We start from the raw sequence: 18,974 nt of genomic DNA, 5'->3' as shown, positions 1-18,974 counted from the left end.
AAATATTTGTCTTTGTACAAAAGACTTATTTAAAATGTCTTTTGTTTTAATGTTTCTGAAAAGCTTGGCTCCAAATATTGCCTAAAGGATCACCACGTTGGGTAAAACTAGGATATAATTTGAATGGACATGCTTATCCTTTAGGATATGTCTACAGTGTTGGTGCAGAAGAAAAGACTGAATTGGTGAGTGTGAGAGTTAACTTCAGGCAGTTCAGTTAAATCTGTTGTGCGGACACCCATTCAGAATGGAAGTGGCTTTAATTTAGTTTGCTTTAATGAATTTTCTGTAGGTAAATCCTAAGGCTACAATTAATCATAAAAAAGGCATGTATCTGTATATATGTTCATTAAATGGATGACTGGTTAATATGGTAAGCAATTTAATCTTAGATTATTAAATCAGATGTGAATTAGCTTACTCGGGTTGTAGCAGTGGTGCTTTCAGAAATCTGGAATGTGTTTTTCATATGGTTTGTTGCCATACTTAATATCTTCAGGACTGGACAACTTACTGTGCAACACTGCTGACTAACCTGCTTTGAAAGAAAATCTGGAAGTAGCAGAGAAAATACCTATTTTTTTCCAAAGAAGATATAAAACTTTATTTATTTTTTTTCCAATTGAACGCCTTTGGTGTGTACATAAAATTTTCCATTTTTATTCTTTAACAACAACAAAGTCTATTCAAATTACATGTGAAGTTACTGCTGTCTCAGGGCCTGAACTTACTACAACTTATTAAAATAACTCATATTTCATAAACCACAAACATGACCCATGGAAATCATTGGTCAGCACTTCTTGGTATGCTAAATCAGCACTAGTTTCTTCTGGGACATATACTCCCCTCCTCCCCCCAGTTTATTTGGCTCCTTCATTGTTGGGAAACCAGGAGTTGAGGAAAAAACAAGTTTTCCTTGTTTTCTGTCTTGGAAAACAAATTAAATTGAGATCAGAACTGTTGGTTCTTAAACTTCTGTAGGAAATGAGAACCAACAGCTGTTAGTTCAAATTACTGTGTATAATTGCAGGAGTTGTGCTGATAAATTCACTTTTGTGTTACAGATACAGAATGCATGAATTATTTTTATATTCCTAATAAATTTCTGAGAGCAAATGAACTAACAAAGTCTAGTTCGGTACCAATTTGTATTTGGGTCTCTGACCATCTCTGCTGCAAATATATTATCTTGCTCTTCTGTGACACCTTCAGTTGTTCCCTTTGCCACACTTTAGTAATACCTCTCGCACCTCTTACTTCCCCATCTTTGCTGTTACCTTCCTTAAGGTTTTTTTCTCCTCCTCTCCCCTCTGTTCGTATGTTGCTTGTCTACCTTCTAGGCTTGCCCGCTGGGCAAGAGAAAGGGCATTTCTTGGTGGTGATGTGCTACTGCAGCTGCCACACCAAAGGGTTGATGAAGAGACTGGGAGAGCGAAGGATTCTTCCATACTTTGGCTTCCTATTTCCATAGCCTGTGGGAATTTCATATTGTTGATGCCTCTACCTAACTGTTCAGTTGAAATAAGGTAATGTCTCCAAGAGTTGCTGGAGGAGAGGCAGAAGGACAGCTGGGGGGCGTGAGAACTTAAGACCAGTTGCCTAGGAAACAAGGGTAGCATTTTTTCTGTGCAGGTGAATTTCCAAAACTTCCCTGCAAATTCAGCTTGAAACAAATGAATAATTGAAAAGGATGATTGCTTTGTAAGAAATAAGTTCCTGGACCATCTTCTAACTTAAAAGTACAAAAAATCTAAAGACTGTGTAACTGTGTGAAGAGAAATAGAAGTGAAAGTTCCATTTCTCATAAAACCATCAAACTGTATAAGTCAAAATTACCTTTACTTTGGAAGTAACAAACATAGTCAAAGCAAGATTAGAATTTGTGATTTAACTAAAATTTCAAGTGTGTTAATTTAAGGACGATTTCAGTAAGTTTCACATGAGGTTAATTCGTAAACAAGCAGCTGTGTTTACATCTGCATTGTACCAATTTTGATTGATTTTGTGTAATTGCTTGTGCAAAAGCCTTCAGTATTTTCTAGTATGAAATATATCCATTGCATATTGAATAACTTGTGGAAACGTTTTGTCAGCTCTAGAAATGAATTGAAAGAAGAGTTGGTACAACACTAGGAAGTCAGGTAAAAATGCTAGCTTTATGGCAAATTAACAAGGTATTTTAGCACTGAGCGTGCATTAGCTCATGAGTTTTGAGACAGCATGAAGTAAATACAGCTTATTCTGCAGGGGTAATCCAGATAGGTATTTAGTGATGTTCCTAGTTTTTCTGAAAAGAAAGTCTGTTTTGGACAAACTTCTGTGCATAATTCTCAGTGCTCTGCTGGCTCTTGCTGCGTACACTATTTTTTTTAAACAACAATTTTGCTTTGAAAAGCAGCTGGCGCACGTTTATTCCTTTAGTGACTTGAATATTGTGTTTGTACTAGAAATGTCATCTGTTTTACACAAAGTTGATTTTACTGCAGCAGCGTGTGCTGACCTTTTACAGTTTAATAGAATATGGTCATCTTGTGTACTGAAATGCTGCAATGCATACAGTAGATGAGGATAAACAAAGTGCTGTTCTTGAGCCATCTGTAAACGAGTAAAGCATTTTCCTGGTAAACTTCAAGGCTAAGAATTATAACTGATAATTAATAAGTAGAATATTTACATAAGTGAGTATCCTTTTTTCAGGGTTGTAAGTGACATAGTCAATATGATTGAATTTATATATTTTCCAGAGGTTTTTGCTTGCTTGTGGGGAATGACAAGCTTTTTAGAGCTAAGATTTTGATGCAGAAAAACTCAGGATTGGTGTAGGACAATAGGGTGACAAATGGGGGTGGCTAGATTTGTTTGCAGTTGCAGGTGTGTCCGTGCTCTGCCATGTCTCCTGTGCCTGTTCCAAAGGTATCCTGCACACTCGCCTAAATGAAGCGGAGCAGTAGCGCAGTTAAATCAAAGCTGATTGGTTTTAACTTCAGGCAAAAGAGTTGTAGAATTGCCTTGCAAATGATGGGTGCGTGTGTTGAGGGTGTAAGTCACTCTGCCTTGGTTTCTTAGCACTCATCAGAAAATCTGCAAACAGGACCTGTATCTCCAGCTCTTCTGATATAAACCCCTTTTTTATGATGTTGTTGTTGTTCTCGGTCTCATTGCTCTGTGGGATCATTTTGCTTACTGTGTTGTGGCTCTGCAAATGTTGGGTTGATTACGCGATCGCTGCTGGTTTTCTCTTACTCCTGTGTTACATGGCTTCATTTCAGATTTCAGCTGATGTTGCATGCTCGCTATTGGTTTGACCCTTAAATACTTCATTTCTGACAAACAGCTGACAAAAGGGTGTTAATTAATTTTGCATTCCAATTGAAATACGTAGTATCGGTTAAGAGCAGTTGAGACATCTTGTATATTTTTAGTTCACAAGCTAGAGGGAGGTTGCTTCACTAACTTGCAGCTGGGTGTGGCGTGGGGTTAACCATATTAATTAAAGCTGGCTCAGAGGCTTAGGCTTTAAAAAATGGCTCAGAGCCCCCATTACAGTCTTCTGTTACATAAATTTTTCAAGCTAGAGTTTTGAAAATGAGTGTTTTAGGAACACCTAGCTGGAGAGACTAGCAAGGGGGGGAGATGTAAGGTAGTGCACAACTAGCAGAAAGATGTCTTTAATGCCTTTGTAGGGCTAACATTTAGGTATATATCAAGAAACTTTAATATATGACTAATCTTCCTTTTTATTTTTCTCTAATGTCTTTTATTTTGCTAGTCATTTGCTTCCAGTATGTGTCCCTCTCTATCAGTAATTAGTGCTGGGTTTTGCATATTCCACTTTCTTGTTCCATTCTCAAACAGTTTTTTCAAGCAGTATTTGCTCAAAGTCTGGTCATGCTTTCAGTGGTTTCTAGAGTGGTTTTTTTCTATTAGGGTACCACAAAAGGCTCTGCTCTCTCTACTGTCTTCCTACCTGTGGAAGAGATGAAGTATATCTCCCCCATTGTGACCGCTTGTTGGACAAACAAGTAAATGATCATTCTTTTTGCTTTATTCTGTAATTTTCCCTGTGTAGAAGAAACTGTGTGTGAGATTTTACATAAGAGTTTCTTGGTGAAACTGAAGGAAGCATAGTGAAACAGGTGAAGTACGTGTACTCCCTTGTGTTTGCATGGAATTGTTACAGAAACGTAGGAACACAGAGGAATAGTCCTGCAAAGTACTAGAGCAAATGTAGGGAGGACCATTAGACTGCAAGCTTCAATGGTGGCAATGTTGCTGGAAGAAAAACTACTAGTTAATAATATTTTAAACTTTTTTTTTAGATTCCTAATTTATTGCTACCCAAAAAATGCTAGTTACGTTATTCCCAAATGATTATCATAGAAAGTACAATATTTTTATAAATTTCTTGTAAAAGAAAAAGTAAGGTGGACTTTAATGCCACTTAATGTGGAGATGAAAGAGCCTGTAATTACCTCTCTAGGTTCCAGTTGGCAAGGTGTATTTTGATACACAGTAACGCTTGGGTGGGTTTTTTAAACTTTGTTTTAGAAACTGTGATCTAAGTTTCACTGAAAGTTGATCATATTTAAGATGTAGGATGTGACTCCAGCTTCAGGTTCTAAAAGACCTTTTTTAGAATTTCAGAAGTTCAGAATTTACCTAGCAATTGTTAATTCCAAGATTACTGTCAGGTAAATATTTTCCTTATTTTGATAATTTCTGATAGAATTCTAATTCCTTCAGGTATAATCTGTTTCATAATCCCATTAAAATAATTTTTTTATCTGTTCTTGATTTGTGCACCTCATGTAATTTCAAGGTTTTTTTCTAAAACTGGTATTGTAAAACTCGTCTATTAAGTATAGCAAATGTGTCTAAACTCTCTACTTCTGAATGTATGTGAGAGCTATGTATATTTCTTTGTATAGACGCATGGTACCGGGGCCACTGTGTGCAAATAAGAAACATTTTTGATTATGTCAGCACTTTCAAACTTAAGGAGAGTTAAAGATATATGATGATTGTTTGGTTTTTCTTAGAATGAGGGGAAAAATGCAACAGTAACTGTGCAAGCTGAGTGATGTCCTGCTTTTTTCATAGCTTTATTTGCCCTCCCTATCTCCCTCTCCAATAACTTTTGAAAGCCGTGTCCAATCAATACCAATCTGTAGGCATGAGCAGGCAGAGACTTGTTAGTGGTGTTGAAGATGGGAGGATACTGGTTTCCCTTGCACCTAATTAGAAAGCTAAGCAATTTCAGTCCTCTCCAAGTCAAGCTGCTGGCGAAGAAGCATGAATTTCTTCTAGCAAAACAACATTTCTGTCTCCGTTTGATCACCGGTCTAATAGTTTTGAATGTTCATATTGTGACGGTTGTTATCTTTGCGTGGAAACATGGGAAGAACCCCACCTAGAGTTCAGGTGCTGGGAATGGTTGTTTGAGGATGGTTGGAGTCGAAGGGGTGTGTTTGCAGAAATGGGCCAAAAGGGGTTCATTGGAGGATGGCACATGTGCAGCTGTGAGAGAATGTAGTAGAGGAGCTTCCAGAATGTGTCGCAGCCAAAAGAAACAACAAAGTGTGCAAGCCTCTAATTTTATGCTGACATTTAACAAAAAATAAACCGTATTCTGAATTACATCATTCATCTGCATTAAATGCTTTAGAAGCAAGTATAAAGCTTAGACAGGCAATAACAGCGTGCTGAAACAAAGCATTGGTGTCAGAGTGATACGTGGATTGATTTCAGCTGAAAGTGAGTTCCAGAGCTTACTCTTAGATTTCTCAAACCTTTTAAGTTGACTGTGTAACTTGTTCACTGGCAATCGAGAGGTTATAAAAAGAGAGCCAGCTGATGTTGCAATCTAAGCGCTGGCCATAGAGTGGAAAGACTCCCCTTTGGCATGTTCACTAGTGCTATTTTTACCCATTCCAGTAAGATCTGCCCTTGTGATGTTAAATTACGGGACAGTACCTGGAATTATTTTGTTTTACAAAAGCACTGTATGCTCTGAAGAAAATTTTCAATAAAATTGTGAGGCAGATTGTGACTAAAATTGTCTTACGTTTGAACATATTTTTTCTTCTGTCACCAGAAATAATGCTGCCACTCTAAGATGTTCTTTCACTTTTGTTTGCATATTTTATGTCTGTCAGAGGGTTTTTTTTAAATTTTGGGTTCCTTTGTGTATTGATTGTTTTGTCTTTCTCAGTTTTGCATGTGGAGACTTTAAATAGGCAATGTGATTTTTAAAGACAGGGAATTAATGGTGTAGCCCAGGAATAGGTGCAGTAGGAGGGTTTTGTCATAACTTCTAAAAAGCCTGGCTGATTTTGATTAAATTTTAAGTTGATGGCTCCTTCACACAATAGAAAATGAATTTAATGGTTTTTTTTCCTGTGAATAGATTTTCAGCATTGCTAGTGACAAAGTAGCCGTATCTACCAAACTGATTGTAGTAAAAGGTAGAGGAAACAGCAAGAATGCCGTAACAGTCTAACAGTGGGGTTCAGTTGTAGAAGTACCACATACAGGATATCACATATGCAGATGTATGACAGCACTGAAATGTCTAACTTTTGTGATTATCTAATCTTAAATACAATATTGTCCAGGTGTATTTTCTAAAACTGCCAGCATCTAGTTCAAAAGTGACTTGGACAACACTGAAATACAAAAGTGTCATTCTAAAACTGTTCTCAAACTCTTGTCCTGGCTGCTTGTGCAGTTCGGTGTATATTTGTAGCAGAATTTTTAACTTTTCAGAAGCAGAGGTTTGACGCTGAAGTGTGATCAGGGATGAACTCGTGCGAGGTCAGCGTTCCCCTCCCAGAACACCTGCTTCCCTTGCTCCTTCTCTGGAGTGGGCAGTGTCTCAGGTGGAAATCCTGTGAGCAGGCAAACTTCCTCCAGCGCAGAGTCGTTTTCTTCTCCCTCGGCTTTGCCATTGTCTTAGGTGAACAATTCTACTGCTCAGGTTTCATTGAGTCTCCCGTCCGCAATAACAGCTGGTATTTTTGTCAACTCTTTTGCTTCTTAAACCCTCCTTGTTGCCAGCGCCGTTAGCAACTGTTCTTACTGATTTTTTGGTTTTCGTGTATCTCTTACCTGTCAAGAGAAATACGTGATTTTTACTCCTTTACAGCTATTACTTTGTTTGCAGGTAGAAATATTGTACCTGCTGCTTTTTTAACTCGTCACACTTGTTTTATGCTATGCCCTCTCTTCTTGATTTGTATATGACATTCCTTTTCCTTCTGGCTGATTTCACAATAAAAATGCTTTTGGTTTTCAGTCTGTAAAACCTCTACCCCTCCCTGTTAGTTTTCTCTCTTCTTTCTCATGTAACGTTTTCTGTCATACTGACTGGACTAATTTTCTCAAAGTTTGTCCCAGACTCTTTTCAGATCAGTTTTTAGCTCTTGTTTTCCTCAGGAACCAGTCTTTAAAAATCTCTTGACCTCTTAGCTAAATGCGAGGATCATAACTGTATCTTTGTTTTTATCAGTTTGCTAATTGTCAACCCAGCTACTTTTAAAAAACAAAACCCCAACACTTCCCCCTCACCCCCCATGCCTATATTGGTTGCTGTGAGGATGTCTTTCTCTGGTCCTCTGCTTGTTCTTATGGTGTTTTTGATCTTCCCTGTTTTTCTTTGCTTCTGGCCCCCACTTACCTTCTGGTCACATCACTTTCCACACCTTATTCCTCAGTAATGTAATCAGTTAAAAAATAAACAGACAAACAGCACCTCCTCCCTCTTAATTTAATGTGGATTATTTCCTAAATATATCATTATTGCTGACTGGTTGTCTTCCATCAGAACTAAAGTTCTCAGCTTTTTCTCCGGTGTGCGGAAGACAGAATTCCTTCCTCCCTTCTCCCCAGTCTCCCTGCCATCTTTTTCCATGGTGGAAACCATATTCACAGTATTTTGTGTGTCACATTCCTAAATGTTTGCTGTAGAGAGGTACACAAGTTAGTAAGCAGGGTAAATGTACAGTTCAGACTGTAAGTAGGTTTTAATTTTAAAATTACTACGTGGCTCAAGGTGGAGATCCCAAAGCATTCTTCTGGTTTCTTGGTAGTCTTTGGGAGTTTGCTGTCTTGGGTAAAATCATTGCAGTTTTGTTTTGTTTTTTTTTTTTTTTTTTCCTACCTGCTGTATACAGGAGAGAGGATACTTCTAACCAAAAGTGAGCTAGGATGCAAGACCTCTCCTTGAATTTTTTTTATGTGCACTTTCTTGTATTTTGTATGAAGAAAGAGGTGAGGAAGCTGGGACTGTTCAGCTGGAAGAGAAAGCTGTGCGGGGGATCCTATCAACGTGTATAAAAACACCGATGGGAGGGAATGAAGAGGATACCAGACTCTTCTCACTAGTACCCAGTGACAGCACAAGAGGCAATGTGCACAAATTAAAACACATGAATCTGCATCTGAACATGAGAAAACCCTTTCTTTTGTGGTGGTGGGCAAACACTGGAGCAGGTCACACAGAAAGGCCGTGGAGCCTGTTTTTGTGGAGATGCTCAAAACCCAACTGATACGGTGCTGCGCAGCCCTTGAGCAGGGGGGTTGAACTAAATCATCTCAAGAGGTCCCTTGCAGCCTCAGGGACTCTCTGTGTTGCATCTTTGCCTTCTCTAATCATCTCTGCATAGGATTGTTTTAGGAGTTGCTAATTAGGATGAGAACTTTGGGTAAGAAAGCATTTTACCATTTACTATCTAGTGAATATTTTTGTATATTTGAGCATGCTTCTTTCTTTAACTAATCTGAGCTTCCATTTTTTTAATCAAGACTTCTTCAGCTTCCATAGGAATTCTTCCTCTTACAGTTAATGCTTATATGGAAGATACAGGTATCCTTCAGAGGCATAGCTTCATATTACTTTTGTTTGTTTGCTTTGGATCCAAGATTTGTCATAACATGTGTGAGTCAGCAAGGTGTTTCTATGTACAAGTCAGAAACTGATGTCTGAGAAGAAAGTATTCAACGCGTACTTAATTTTTACTGTAGTGAATTTTTAGATGGAAAAGAATTTTATGATATTCTTGAATAAGAATGAGATGATGTTGAGCTGGGGTAGCGTTTGATTGTCATGCAGTCTGGCCTTACACAGTGCATCTCATTACACTGAAATGTTACATAAAATAATGAAAGACTAGGAGGCCCTGAAAACTTGTAACAGTAGAAGGATGATAAATTAACTCTACTTTTGATGTGGTTTACAAAATAATGTTTTGGTTATTAATTTCGTATGTTGTGTAAGTTTGTCTACTAAAATAGTAAATATCTTCTGTTTTTGTGTTACCTTCCACAGATGATGTACTTCATCCTTTTGTCATAGGACTTCATTTGCTTAAAGGAAAACAAAAGGTATAACTAAGTTTCCCTGGTTATCTTTCCCATTCTCCGTACCCTGCCCCATTCCTGCTTCTGAGGCCCCTGGGTCTTTCCTGGGGGAAGGGAGGCTTACCACAACGAGCTCTGTGCTCACATTCCTTCACTGCTGCTAAAATTTGCTTTTTGGTTTTTTTAAAAACTCCACAAAATTGATATGATACCTACCGTTGTTTCAGTGTTTGCTTTATCAGAAGTGTATGTTTAACTTATGCTCTTACTTTAGTAAGTCTCCATGAATATTTACTTTGCAGGGGGAAAGCCCTTCCTCAGTTTAGAACTTTAGATCTTGATATTTGCTTGTCGTTGCCAAATAGCATTTGCCTTTCCACACAACTACACGTCTGTTGTGAATAATCCAGACCTAATGTAAATCATGTCTGTGATATTATCGTACAACTGGGGGTCACTTTTTTGTTATTTTTTTTCCTCTTTTCTTTTTTTTTTCTTTTCTGAGATTGTGCCTCTGAAACAAAAAGTCTGTTCTGGCACTTTGTTAAATAGTTAAAAACCCACCCAAACCAGAACTGTAATTTCATAGATGTATTTAGTAAGGTAACGTAAGATAGAATTAAAATGCAGCATAATTTTTTTGGAGGCACTCAGGACAGTAAATGTTTGACGTAGTCTAAGTAATTTTGCTTGTACACAATCTGTAATTTCTGATTACATTCAGTTGTTATTTGCCATTTCATGCAGACTTCTTTGCAAATACCATAGGAAACAATAAAATAAAGTTAGTAGAGCCGTCCAGGCAGTTTGTTACTAAAATACTGAAGTAGTATCATGTTAGATTTAGTTCATATTGCAGAAACGTATGTTCAGCTATTTCCAGGTGCACTTTATTATAAAATATAAGGGAGAATCATTTGTTTTATCTTCTCACAGAAAAATATCTCAAGGCCTCTTCCAAAAGTTTATTGGTGCTGTTGCCCCTATTCCCTGCCCTCCCGACGATCTGTACGTAGTTTCCATGCCCAGGCTCTTAGAACTGCAGTATTGACCTCCCAGTGGCACTGCTGGTTCTGGCGCAGAGCCCGCATTTAAGAAACTGAATTTATTAGTTTAAAGCTGCCGTGAGTGAATGCAGAGAACACCTAACTCTTGAATTGGCTGGATCGCTGCAACCTAGTCTGTCTAACTGTGCAGATAATCTAGCATTGTCTGGTATTTTGCAACGGTATTTTACCAGTAACTGTGGTATGTCTGAGCTGTACAGTTAACCTGCGTAACTAGCAGCTCCCGGCAGTTACTTGAATAACCTTATCTCAGGCTGTGTTCCTCTTCAGCAAAACTGAGGCTGGTTTAAAGACTGGTGTGTTCTCAGTGGTGATGTCCTCAGTGTTACTTCAGTTACTACACGCAACTGAGGGAGGACAGAGCCAGTAATTCTTTGTGCTGAGATTCTTGGTCACTTTTGTTTAATCCTTGAGAACTTGTGTGGGAAGGGCATTTGGTGGATTGCTGACATTTGAGTAACTTTTTCATCCTTGCTGTAAAGTGGATGAGTTCCAGGCGACAGTAAACACAGTTTGGGGCTTTCAACCATACTTGAAACAATTCAAGCATGAGCAAGTTCAGAATGCAAATAGGCACGTGTCTGAGAATGTATGTCCAGAAGGACTTGGGGGAGAAAATGCTTGTCCAAAGTGTCTCGTCTGTGTAATGTCAATGCACATGTAAACTCATAGTCCCAATTCGGCAATGCAAGGTCCGCTTTAAAGATCTGTCTTTGCAAATTTTTCTTTGGAGGATTCTGTTGTGAAGAATTTAACATTATGGTGAAGAAACAAGTTTAAGCATGACAAGAGTATCATTTAAGGTGATTCTGATACAATCAGATATAAGAAAGTAGTGTTCAGTATGCTTTTTATTTCTAGTAATGCACTTGAATTTACCAAATTAAAAAATTAGGACGTGTTAAATATCACTGCAGCTTTAATAGTCTTCCTAATGTGAACAGAACACATCTAAAACATTTGAGTGACCACCTCTCAATATTTATTAATTTTGATTATAAGATAAAAAATATAAATTATTATACTAAAAGACGTCAAGGTTTTACTCCATAACATAGAGTTCTGGTGCTTTGTTAGCAAAACTTGTACAAAAGGTATGCGCAAAATTTGTCTACTTTCCTTTCATAGATGTTTTAATAGCAATTTAATAAACTTTTTTGTGAATTTATATAAACTCAGCAGCAGTACTTAACTAAAATTTAAAGAAGTTCTGATTGAGTGGTTGAAAACACCTGCTGCATTTTTCTTTTCACCTGGGATTGCTTTATTGCTTTGGGAAAGGGAAGGATTTGGATTCTCTGTCCCTTTGTACTCTTTTAGATACAAGCAGAGTGTTCAGTGCTCATGTTTCTCTAATGAAGGGATTCAGGTTTTGTAAGGAAACTTACAGAGCTCTGCATTTCAACTTAGAAATTTCTTGTGGAAAGAGGTGGGTGACTGACATGGGAATGATCTGTGTGGAAAGGACAAACCAAACAGATCTTCCTAAAAATTGGTTAGGAAAAAAGTAGCCTGGAGCCATTCTAATCAGCAGAGGAGAGCAGGCACAGAGGGGCCAAAGGTGCAGGTAGTTTTGGTGACAAATACCTACTGACCAGAGCCCACAGCACAGCCTACTACAGCCAAGTAGTATGACTTGGTCTATGCTTACTAACCAAAATTTTGCTCTGAAAGTTACTCTTAAATACAGAAAGGCGTTAATCTCACAACAGATTAATCAAGCTGAAAGTGTGTCAGACTGAGAGTTACTTGCGCCCTCCTTACTGTAGAGCCCAGTTGTTGGAAAACCAATGTTATTTTTTTCCTTAAATACTTCAAAGTTACATTAGCAGTGTAATGGCTGAAGTAGTGTCTAAGAAATGAATGGTTCAGAAAAGTGGAGACAAAGATGAGAAGAGATACTTCCAAGTTCAGAACTGAGGCAGAAATTGTATTGTAATCTTTCAGTATTCATTGGGTTTTGGGTTTGGTTTGTGTGTGTGTGTTTTGTGCGTTTTTTTGCTGAACAGTTACATTTCCTCATGTTAATTTTTAGTGTTTGGTTTGGTTTTTTTTTTCCAGTTCTGTTAGGGGGGAGCTTGCTTTTTGACGTCAGTCTCAAAATGAAGGACATTTGAGGGAAAAACACCAACCTTGTGGATGTTTGAGAGATCTGGTTGTTAGACTGATCCTAACTCATGCCCTGCATTTATGTTTACATGGATCACAGCTTTATTTATTAATATAGAAATGGTTTCATATTTATCTTCTACTGCTATGAAAAACTACTTTTAAAAACTACTGCAATATATCACAGTAGATACTTGTTTGGCGTGGGTTTCTTTTTGTTCCCCAGACAACTGGTCACTCATGCAGTCAATCAATAGAGAATTATGTGAGGGGAACAGTTAAATGTATTACTGATCTTTTTGTGTCAGAGATGAAAATTTTTCTTATAAGCAACTTTTAAAACTTATATTGTCTAACAACAGTGGTCCTTTTGAAATGGATTCTGGGTTTTGTTCTGCAGTGTTTTGTCTTTGTGTATGTATTTCATTAAATGTGACTGTTACTATTAATTGTTTGTGTGGATAAAAATGGCAGTGTGTGTGTTGGGAGGTGGAACTGTATTTACATTCTCTTTGGAAGCTTTTGGTGTTTGTTTCAGAAATAAAGGAAAGGGCAAGGCACCTAAACTCTGTACTGAGAGGAGTTTAGCTTTAGCTTTGTATCCTGTGAAATTCCAGGCTTCTTCATTACCAATTCCAGCATTCCTTAGGGAGACAGACTGAAGTTTTTAACAGTTCAGACTAAATGCTTTTTGCTAGTTATGGAAATTTAATTTAAAGTGTCTTTTGGATATGAATGAATGGTAAGAGTGTGTGATCTGAGTGGATACGAGTGAATGATCTCTAGGAATTTGCTACTGTCAGATGGACGCGTGGTGTAGCTGTTCTGTGCATTCGGTTTTAATGCTTGTTCAAAATGACTAATTATCTGTGATCTATGCAAAGAGTACTAATGAAAAGTGCCATCTTGGTCGCAATGTGCAGTATACCTGTGGGAGGTGGAGGAATAGCACGAGATTTTTTTTTTCTGCCCATATTGAGTGTTTAATATGAAACAAATCAGTATCGGTTTCCTAGCAGTACCGGACCTACAAGAGGACTGATATATTCATGCTTTAATATCTTAAAATACTCTTTGAATGCTGCTGTTGCAGTTCTTCGGTTGTAGACAGGCTGTTCAAAGTCATTTTCATGAAAGTGAAGAGTTGCAGGAAGAAAAATTTTAAAAACTTTAGAAAGATGTATGAAAACATTCATCTGGCAATGGATCATTTGAGCATGGCATAAACACAAATCTAATATCTGGTAATTATGTTTCAGAAACATGCGTGTAACTAATTTAAAGGAGAAAAGCTAGACTTTCTGGAATAGACAAACTAAGAATTATGTATTTATGAAGGCATCACTGTAAAATCTTTCCTCCTTTATTTTAAATTTAATTTCTCTTTAGAACAGAAGGTGGCCCGAAGGTGGACACACTAACCTGTTTCCCGTGAAATAGTCTGTCTGTTGTCTTCTGCTGTTGTGCTTGGTTCTGTGTTCAGTGTACAAGCTAGAAATCATGTGTGTATGTGCAATATTATGTTGTATGATTGTTTGGGTTTTTTTTGTCAGTTCAAAGCTGATCGTGTAGTTGCCATGCTAATTCTCTTGCCTTGTATCTGTGCAGTGAGCTGTTTGAGTTCAAAGTGGATGTTTTTGTATATATTCATATAAATTTTTAAGCTAGCTTTCTTTACACTAGAGGGCAGGGGAAAAGTGTAATTCATTCGTAAATTACTCCTTAAGAAGCAGCTTTTATACTGTCTCTGTTCTTCCATAATTGTAATAATTTGGAATAAGAGCAGTGAGTAGGTTTGGGAAGTGAACGTGTCCAGTGGCGGCCCATGCAGTATCAGAATTGAAGTATTCTTGACTAGATTCTTCTTGGCCTGAGTGAAGAGCTATTTCTGAGGACCTGGAGCCCCCTGTCATCCCACCTGAGGGTTGCCTCTGAATAGTTGCGAAAGTCAGCAGCAGGATAATTGATTACTCCTGTTTCTTCAGGAAGCTCCACCTTACCAACTGCATGCCCAACCATGGATGCCAAGAGCAGGTTTAGCAACTTTTCATCATGGATTCCCTGTCTCTCCCCATGAGACCATGAATATCTTTTAAACTCAACTTTTCTTCTCCTCTATCCCTCCACCTTCAGGCCACTTGCAGGTTTTTGTCCACTTCAGGCCAGATCTGAGCTAAGTTCTCACCTTCTCCTGTCAATGGTGGCTCCTTCTCGAAGTGTGTCAGTAGCACCCGTAGCCTTCAGTTTAGGCAGGAAGGAGAGCCGAGGATGGCATGTCTTAAATTTGCCTGCTGAGGTGAGGAAGCAAGTACTTTCGTTACGGCTGGTAGCAGTTGCTGTCTATATGTTTTTCTGACTGTGTGTACAACAACTTCAGAATGTGTTTCTGTGCTCTTCTCTAGTAGGCTCTCCTGCAGTATGCAGTAGGCTTTTCATATTTGGACAAGAGAGCACCGTTTGAGCAGGGGAGTACCTTTTTTGGTATGAAACTTCACTTTTGTCAAGGTGCAAGTTTGAATTTTCATTCATTTCCTGTTTTCTCTTGAATTTTTCAGGAAATGTTGGCAGCATGTCAAAATACTAAATATAAAGGCTGTAACGTTAGGGTGTTGTGAACTTAAGTCAGCAGTGACAACAAGGAGGTTGTGATGGTTGCCCTGCTATTCCTTATCTCAACTCACTCAGCAGAGAAACCCAATTGAGCGCCTCTTCTTGTTTGTCTCATGAAATACCTAGAAGGGTGACATGAAGTGGGGTTCCCCATAGTGGGGAAGTTAAGAGGAGGAAAGGACAAGCTGTCTGGGTTTCATCTTACCCCTCTCATCTAGCAGTTTATCTCCACTCTGTTTTTATTGTTCCCATCTAAGCAGTTACTCTTTTAGCTGTCCATATGCGTATTGCGGTTGCTGCAACTGTACGAAACTTCTTTTTCACCTTTCTGGTTCCTGACAGTAGGGCAATGCGTGTGAATTGAGAGATTGCTGTACTTGTAGTTGTTTGTGCATGCTGAACTCGGCTGCATTCCTCAATTTCATCTTCCCTCCTGCCTCCTCCTTTCAGAATATCTCTGTGTCTTCCCATTCCTTGTTCCCTTTTTACATCAAATGTAAGACTGTTGGCATTTATGTGCCATAGATTTAAAAAAGAAAATCATTCCAAGTATCTACGCCTTACTAGATTTTGATTGAGTATTGAGTTTTAAATGTTATTTACGTTTAAATATTTTGAACCTTTGAATAACTGGACCTGCACAACTGGTGACATTGATGCAGGAATGACAAGGAATGTCAGGAGGGAAGAAGAGGATGTCTATGTTGTCACTGTGTATGTTATCAGTGAAAGAAATGCTCACAAACTGACCAAAATAGTCCCTTTGTAGTGTGTGTGAGAGGCCTAGAGCTCTTCTGCTGTAGAGTTTGCATGTGATAGTAAGTGCTTCATAGAAACCAAACCTCTTCCTTAAGTTTGCTGTTACACATTTCCTTTCTAGATACTGGTCAGTCTGGGTTTAGGGCTGTAGCAATGCTGAGTGCTCCCGAACCTAGCTAAGGCTTTTCGGAGTTGTGTTGTGAGCGAAACACTCTGAAATTCAAAGTTTATCCTGCTGGGCATCCCAAAATGGACACTTAACATTAGCGGAGATGTTTTTTCCATGAATTCTACTACTTCAGTTCTTCAACTGTAACAAATACCATCTTCTTTTCTCTGACATAAGCATGTGAGTGTTTGGGATAAGGGGAGGGCGTGCTTTCTCTCCCACTCTCTCTTTTAATGGGTGCTACACTAAAGAGCATAAGGAAGTGAATTGGAGGGTTCAAATAATTTGCAACAAAGGAGGCACAGGACCATGCATGAAATGAGACTTTAACAGAGGCGATAGGTGTTCAGTAAAAAAGTGATTGGTATTATCTACTGAATTAAGTCGTTAGCAGTTTCAGGGGAACAATGTAGGTCTTTCAATGGAAGTCTTTTGTGGTACCACAAGGGGATGGAATTAGGATTGCTTGGAAGACCGTTATTTTGTCATTTCCCAACTGACTTGCTTTTTGACTTTGCAGCTTTAGTACAACTTTCTTTCCCTTTCGTGGAGGTGATCGGGAATATAGATGGTGCGCACAACCACTGAACAATATTTTGGAAATAATCTACGAGCATGGCAAAAGAATCGCAGTTGCACTATGTAGTTCTGAACACCAATTTCTCAGATGTTTATAGAAGGATGCAGTTTTATGGGGGAAATAAACTATTGTGTCTATTTTCACTGTTCCTGTTTTATTTTTTATTTTTTATTTTTGAAAGCTTGGTAATGAATCTGGCTACTTGGAAATTTATCAAGGAGTACATTTCACTGTCCAAAACCATTTCAGACTTTGTTTTTCCTTAGTTTTGAGTAAGATGCATTTGGAATATAACTTGGATTTCAAGCTGCGCTGGAGTTGTGGTAGCTGGGGAAAAAATACACTGACACATCTTTGTCCCCGAGTGTGCAAAAATAGTACTGTGTGATGCTTTGAAAGTATGCAGGGGGTTGTTTGCGTCCCTGCACTGGGGGAGGTTTATGCTGAAGTGTAACTGAGCATAGTGTGTGTGGGGCTTTAGAATTTGTTTTTTGCCATTTCATACTATGTAAATTGTGATACTATTAAAATATTATGCATTTTGTTGTATACTAATAGTATTAAAATTGTGACACTTGAAAAAAAAAAAAACCAAACAAAACACAAACAGACCCAACAACCAAAGCCCCCCACCCCCCAAAAAAAAAACCCCAAACCAAACACACCAAATCACTGATAAAAATATAATTTCTTCAATTAATGCATTTTATTATAATTCATGGAATCACGGAATCTTCAGAGTTGGAAGGGACCTCTAGAGATCATCTAGTCCAACTCCCCTGCTAGAGCAGGATTACCTAAAGCACATCCCTCAGGGCTGCATCCAGGCGGGTCTTGAAAATCTCCAGAGAAGGGGACTCCACACCCTCCCTGGGCAGCCTGTTCCAGTGCTCTGTCACCCTCACTGTAAAGAAGTTTTTCCGTGTATTTGAACGGAACTTCCTATGTTCTAGCTTGTGCCCATTGCCCCTTGTCCTGTCGCTGGGAACCATTTAAAAGAGCCTGGCTCCGTCCTCCTTAAATCCGCCCTTTAGATACTTGTAAACATTAATCAGGTCCCCCCTCAACCTTCTCTTCTCCAGGCTAAAGAGTCCCAGCTCTTTCAGCCTTTCCTCATAAGGGAGATGCTCCAGTCCCATAATCATCCTGGTTGCCCTTCGCTGGACTCGCTCCAGTAGTTCCCTGTCCCTCTTGAACTGGGGAGACCAAAACTGGACACAGTACTCCAGTTGTGGCCTCACCAGTGCAGAGTAGAGGGGGAGAATGACCTCCCTCGACCTACTGGCCACAGTCTTTCCTATGCAGCCCAGGATGCCATTGGCCTTCTTGGCGACAAGGGCACACTGCTGGCTCATGGATAATTTGCTGTCTACTAGGACCCCCAGGTCCTTCTCCTCAGAGCTGCTTCCCAGCATGTCTGCCCCTAACCCATACTGGTGCTTAGCATTCTTCCTTCCCAGGTGCAGGACCTTATACTTGCTTTTGTTGAACCTCATTAGGTTCTTCTCTGCCCAGCTCTCCAGCCTGTCCAGGTCACGCGGGATGGCAGCACGGCCCTCTGGAGTGTCCTCTTGTGTCTCTTTTTCTTAATAGTACAGCCTGTGCTAATACTTGCAGGACTGTTGATTTGCCCTGCAGCTAGCATCTAGCCACCTTTCTGAAGGCCCCTCAGGCACTGATTATCTAAATTAACATGATGCTAAACTGCGCCTGTCACACCAGAGGCGCAGCAAGAGGAATTCTGTATATGTTACTGATGATCTTTTTATGTGCAGAAAGTCAAATGCTTTCAAGACTCAAGCTAATTTTGCAGATGTGGGTGAACTGTACCATGTATGTGTAGGTTGATCACGTCACAAGAGAAGACAGTGCAATTTTCAGATGCTTTCAAAAGAGGCTGGTGAGGTCTGTTGTGTAAGGAAGAGAGAGTAACACTTTTAGTGAAGGATGTTGTAATTTTCCCTGACTCCCCTCATCAATTTTTGTTTCTTAGACCGCATCAATGGAGCACATTCAGGGAGCTTGGAAGACTATCAGTAACGGTTTTGGACTCAAGGATTCTGTCTTTGATGGCCCAAACTGTATTTCACCTACTATCGTCCAGCAGTTTGGTTATCAACGCCGAGCATCTGATGATGGCAAAATATCAGATACTTCGAAAACTAGTAATACTATTCGTGTTTTCTTGCCCAACAAGCAGCGCACGGTGGTAAGTCTAGATTACCTTTACGTAAGAAATGTTGTACTGTTCCCATTGCTAACACTAGGACGTGTATCAGGCAAAAGAAATGCCAAGCTTCACAAAAGGTGATTAACTGTG

At 39.0% G+C, this 18,974-nt stretch overlaps 1 protein-coding gene across 14 annotated transcripts in view; it reads left to right on the top strand.

Moving 5' to 3' along the window:
- The window catches only part of RAF1 (Raf-1 proto-oncogene, serine/threonine kinase), an 80,653-nt gene that overhangs the window by 36,783 nt on the left and 24,896 nt on the right, over positions 1-18,974 (top strand). For 7 of the 14 annotated variants that reach the window (XM_074603014.1, XM_074603026.1, XM_074603018.1 and 4 more), the window contains exon 2: positions 18,648-18,863. In XM_074603014.1, coding sequence (XP_074459115.1) covers positions 18,657-18,863 — 207 coding nt within the window. In that variant the 5' untranslated portion in view covers positions 18,648-18,656. Of the gene's footprint in view, positions 1-1,514; positions 1,530-9,328; positions 9,385-18,647; positions 18,864-18,974 lie in introns of those variants that run through there. The other 7 variants (XM_074603019.1, XM_074603022.1, XM_074603017.1 and 4 more) reach the window with 2 other exon arrangements.

Source organism: Larus michahellis, chromosome 10 (assembly GCF_964199755.1).
Source record: "Larus michahellis chromosome 10, bLarMic1.1, whole genome shotgun sequence".
Classification (NCBI taxonomy): Eukaryota; Metazoa; Chordata; class Aves; order Charadriiformes; family Laridae; genus Larus; species Larus michahellis.
The sequence above is the reverse complement of the archived record's forward strand: the minus strand, read 5'-3'. Positions and strand labels throughout refer to the sequence as shown.